Genomic DNA, 5,525 nt, shown 5'->3' with positions numbered 1-5,525 from the left:
GAAAGGACCTAAACAGTGATAGGGGTCTCAAACTCAGATACCTATTGGAGCTCAGCAGGTGATGGACAAGGAGGAGCTTCTGGTTTCCTGGACAATACCTGCCCCATCAGTCCCAGTGAGTTGTTGCTGGGAAGGAGAGTGCGTTCACTGTTGCCAGGATCTTCTGAATATTTTTTTTTTAATATAAAATATGCAGTTTTAATATGGTACCAACTACTTTACTTTTCAAAGTAGGCTTCTCTTCTTTTCCGTAGCTCTTCTGAAGTAGGATGTGAACCCGATGTCTGTGGGATATCTTGTCATCTATTTCTGGAAGTACCTTGCATACTGAGCTGAATGGCCCTGAGGAGATCGGCTTCTTCATCTTCCATGTCAATTTCTTGGCGACTTAGTGCCAGAGCCCTCTGCAATTCCTCCTCATCCTCTTCTAACATTCCTGTCCCATCATTTACTTCTAAGACGTGTTCTAGATCTGTTTTCTGGACTCTCTGTTCTTTAAGTTGTGCTAATTCTTCTCCAGTAAGTTTTGGTTGATGCATCTGTTGGACCCTGATCATCTGTAGAAGTTGGTCAGCTTCGCAATCTGGCAGATCACCCTTAACAACAAATATAGAGTAACCTTCCTGTTGTAACTGAGCCAAGAAAAGTGCAAGGTATGTGTCTGATATTAATTCTGGACCCGTCAAAAGAGAATTCAAGTTGAACCACTGTTTTCCTAATTTTCTAACTGTAAACCAGTGTTCTTTATAGTTGCATATAAATGATCTTTCATTTATGGGATCAATCCTGAGCCTCTGGTACTCTGGACTGTTAAACAGGATTAGTTCTAAACCCCAAACTTTCAAGGGATTGCTTATAACTTGAATAGAGAAAAAGCCACTGTCATCCATATTTCCAGAAGGCTGCTGCAAAAATGTGCGATAGTCTTCACTAGTAACTCCTCCTTCTGCCATTCTCATCCTCTCTTCCTCATCTAGCTGATGTGCAATTGAAGATAATTCCACAGGGCTGAAGTATTCTCCTTGCAGTAGGTTATTCAAGCAATGTTGAGCACAAAGTGAGCCTTCTTGTTTTTCGTGGAAGATGGACTCCATGTTTATTTGTCTGGAGCCAACGGCCCCCGCGCTGAACCACCCCCCTAAGATCTTCTGATTTTTAAAGAAAAGACAGATATACATCATTTTCTAATGTTTTGAAATGCTGTGTGGGCCTAATGCGTCCGTGGACCAGATTTACTTTCTGGTCTGCCAATTTGTGACTTCTGATCTTCAGTTCAGTTCAGTTCAGTCGCTCAGTCGTATCCGACTCTTTGCGACCCCATGAATCGCAGCACACCAGGCCTCCCTGTCCATCACCAACTCCCGGAGTTCACTCAAACTCACATCCATCGAGTTGGTGATGCCACCCAGCCATCTCATCCTCTGTCGTCCCCTCTTCCTCCTGCCCCCAATCCCTCCCAGCATCACAGTCTTTTCCAATGAGACAACTCTTGGCATGAGGTGGCCAAAGTACTGGAGTTTCAGCTTTAGGATCATTCCTTCCAAAGAACACCCAGGGCTGATCTCCTTTAGAATGGACTGGTTGGATCTCCTTGCAGTCCAAGGGACTCTCAAGAGTCTTCTCCAAGAGTCTTCTGGTCTTAGCCGACCCCTAATTTTATGTACAGGAGACTGTGGTCCAGAGAGGTTAGGGACATTCCTGAGGTCATCTGGTCATCATTGGGAGAACTGACTCAAACCCAGGTCTTAAGAAGAATCACAATGCAAAAAAGAAAAAAGAATCACTGTCCAAATTACTACCTACTGATCATATTCTGGGAGTAGGGCATTCAGACCTTAACACTCCTATTCAAGCCAAACTGCGGGTGTTATGGGTGAGAAAACTGTTAGTAAAAATCTTAGAAATGTGATCTAGACTTTGTTGATGGTTCTATATGTTAGATAATATTTCTAAGCAGGTCCTAATATTTGCTTCCCTTCCCCAATGTTGTGTCTGTATTTCCTTTTCACTAGCAAACTTAATTATATATCCTTTAAATATAACTTTTTTTTTGTCAGTATGGAACATGTAGTGTAAAACGTCAAATTGTAGTATAAAACTACAAGGTTTATAATAACAACTCCAAGTCCCCAGCCCCACACTTCCCCTCCTCAGTGCTGTTCCCCAAAGGCAATTACTTCCAACTCTTTTAAGCGGTAATATGCTTTGCTTAAAAATCTTTTTAAATTAATTGTTCTCTTGTTTTGCCCTTCTGCTCTAGGAAGCTTTCTGGTATCATTTATTTCATCATTTTCTCCTCCTCAGTTTCTCAGTTTTCTACTTCTAGAATTCCTGTTAGTTGGTGTTTCTAATTAGAACCACCTTTTCTTCCCTGTCTTCCATCTCTTTTAAAAAATCCATTTTATTTGAGACTTCCTCAGTTTTGTCTTACAGACCTTTTGTCTTTTATTTGTGCTATTATATTTTTAAATTCCCAGTATGCTATTCATTCTCTGAATGTTTTCTCCTTAGTGTCCCCCTCTTCTTAACTGGTAAAGAATCTGCCTGCAGTGCAGGAGACCCCAGTTCAATTCCTGGGTCAGGAAGATCCCCTGGAGAAGGGAAAGGCTACCTACTCCAGGGTTCTTGCCTGGAGAATTCCATGGACAGAGGAGCCCTGCAGGCTCACTGCCTGGGGTCGCAGGGGCGGGCCTGACTGGCTGACTTTCACACTCCCTTCTTGTTCTGTGGCTGCAGCGGCATCGCACGCTCCCAGTAGTTGTAGTTTGTTTGCTTGCTTGCTTGAAGTTTCTTACACTCTGTTTTCTTTGAGTTCCTTTTTATTCAGTGTTTGTTCCAATCTCTGCTTTCCATTAGCAGATTTCCTCAAATGTCTAATGGGCTTTGGATGTATGATTATATTTAAAACTGAGACTAAAATAAAAATAAATAAGCAAAGCACTAACATACTGATGATGAGTGCTATGTGCAAGGTAGGGGCTTTTGACTGGTGGGCTTCACTGTTCAATAATCAGGTAGGAGACCCGGGTATTGTTCTTAGCTTTCCAATGGTCAGTGTTGGCAGACAATTTTATGAGAGAAGAATCCTCTAGATTTCTGCCTGAGAAATAAACATGCTGGCTCCCAGTGTTCTGAGAGCCCAGTAGAAGGATCGAAGAGGGTTTGGAGAACTCACTGTCTAACATGCAGACTTTCACATCATTCCTCTGTTTCTCGTGTTCTGCCTCACCCCTAGCCCAACAAGGGTCCTCAGATCCTTTCTGGTTCAACGTCTCCAAGGGAAGAATCTCAGTGTGTTTCTCAGAAGATGGAGGTTGGGGAGGTTTGTTTATCTTTAAAAGATGTGCTTGTACCTCCTGTTTGCAGCTTCTCCCCACATCACCACCTTTAGTGGAGAGGCACCTGCACTTCTCCAGGTTTCTGTGGCGTAAGCTGCCTTGCTCCTTGTTGGTTTTGCCCACTGCAGGCTCAAGTCTCAGACCTGAAAGTCTGCAAAGTCAGTTACTCCCTGTACTTCTGCATTCTAGCTTCCAAGGTTTTGTTTGCTTTTCTCCTCTTTTGTCATCTCCTATGTGGCACTTGGTTTGTTTGTTTTTTGGTGCCTTCTTTTTCTTTTACCATCACTTTAAAAGAGTCTTCAATGAAGAGCAGAAACAAGTGGATATGTTTGATCAACCATGTGTAATTTGGAAGTCTCCCTAGGAAACTTAGACTTGATTTTTCACATCTGTTAGTCTGGGACCCATCTTGGCTAGGCACTAACTTGGACAGTGATCAACCTGACCCATTCCCTGTTTTTAACAAGCCGTCTTACTGATCTGTCTACAAACTTAAAAGTGTCCTTTGACTTCTCGTGTTTAACAGCACTGGTATGGAGATCTATCTGCTCTGCCTGTGATGGGACTACACCAATCTTGAACAAGTGATGTTCTAATACTTACTATGTTTTCCAATTTTATGAAAAGTCTCATATGTCAACAGTTTGAGTATTTTAAATCCAATCTATTGCCTTTTTAATTCTGTGCCTCTTCATAGCTGAGTTGCACCTTATTAATCTGTGCAGTTGTATTTACATGAACATACTGCTGCTTTGCATTGAATTACAAGGGGATTTCAGAGCATTCTTTATGAAGTCGGTGTCTAGTATTGTCAACAACGGTGGATGTACAGTCTGTGCTCCCAGACGGGCCCACGGTGAAGGTGCTCTGTTACTGACAGTTGTGGCAGTGGGGACGGTGGCTGATGGCAGAGATGTGGGGGAGAGGCAGTGAGGCTGACAGTTCTAAGCAGCAAGTGAGAGGGTTTTTTAAATGAATTAAATTCCCTTCATTATTAGTACTTGGCTCTTGTTACATAATCTATACCATTTGGGATAAGCCATTACAAATAAAACTTTATCCACAATTGTCGGTGCCCACTTGTGGCCCTGTCCACGCCTCTAAGGTTTCAGGCAGAGTCAGAGAGTCGAAAAATCAGAATATCTACATGGGGTGATTGAGAGAAGCCACAGCTTTTTTCATGGTAGTCTTTTTGCTCTACAGAAGGACCAGATTTGACTCATGTGACTGAAATAGGCAATTATACAACTACAACCATACCCACCTATCAATTAATTGATGTCTCTGTTCCAAAGCACGGTATTGGAGGTTCACAGGGACACAAAAGGCAATCCTTTATTGTCTAGGAACTTAGCAACAGTACAAAGCAGTATAGGGTTAGCTTCCAGTGAACATGATGGGTTTAAAAGGAGAATTTAGAATGGGTAGCAATAACTGCACTGGTCCTTTTTTTGCACTTTGTATCCCAACTATAGGATTTACTACATGGCGTAGTTATTTGCCTGCTACATGACTGTCTTTTCTATCAGGCCATGGGGCCTGGTCTATTCATCTTTGTCTTGCCAGCAATTTGCACAGTGGTTGGCACATTCAATAAATGTTTATTGAATGAGGAAGTGAATTCATAGAGGGAGGGAGATCAGGCTGGATCTAGGAAATAGGCAAACGAAGTAGGAGAGTATTCCTGGGAGAGGAAGTGTGGTTGGAGTATAAAGAGGGTGTTCTGAAACAGATCTCAGTGGACAGGACTCAGTGGGTGAGTTCAGTTCGGTCCAGTCACTCAGTCGTGTCTGACCCTTTGTGACCCCATGGACTGCATCACGCCAGGCTTTCCCTCTGTATCACCAGCTCCTGGAACTTACTCAACTCATGTCCATCGAGTTGGTGATGCCATCCAACTATCTCATCTTCTGCTGTCCCCTTCTCCTCCTGCCTTAGAGCCAGATTGTGGAAAGACTCGAAAACCCGTTTATAGAGTTTGAACTTTATCCTCTAGGGAAAAGGTGAGCTGTTGGTATATTTAGTGAAGGAGAGGGATTTGACAAAGGAAGATTAAGAAGATTCACTTGTCAGCCCCAAGGACAGTGAACTGGTTGAAGAGACTAGAGCCAAAAAGGATAGTTAGGAAGCTATTGCAGTGGTTCAAGTAAGAAATACTGACAGCCTGGATAGAATGGTTGGTGGTAG

At 42.8% G+C, this 5,525-nt stretch overlaps 1 protein-coding gene across 1 annotated transcript; it reads right to left on the bottom strand.

The window, feature by feature from the left end:
* Positions 1–218: 218 nt before the first annotated feature.
* On the bottom strand, positions 219–1,134 carry LOC102266912 (ataxin-3-like). Its single transcript, XM_070378492.1, is given in 1 exon segment — positions 219–1,134. A coding segment is annotated over 1 exon segment (876 nt). The 5' UTR covers positions 1,095–1,134.
* Positions 1,135–5,525: the final 4,391 nt, after the last annotated feature.

Source organism: Bos mutus, chromosome 10 (genome assembly GCF_027580195.1).
Source record: "Bos mutus isolate GX-2022 chromosome 10, NWIPB_WYAK_1.1, whole genome shotgun sequence".
NCBI lineage: Eukaryota > Metazoa > Chordata > Mammalia > Artiodactyla > Bovidae > Bos > Bos mutus.
Note: the sequence above shows the minus strand (reverse complement) of the source record. Positions and strands in the feature narration are given on the sequence as shown.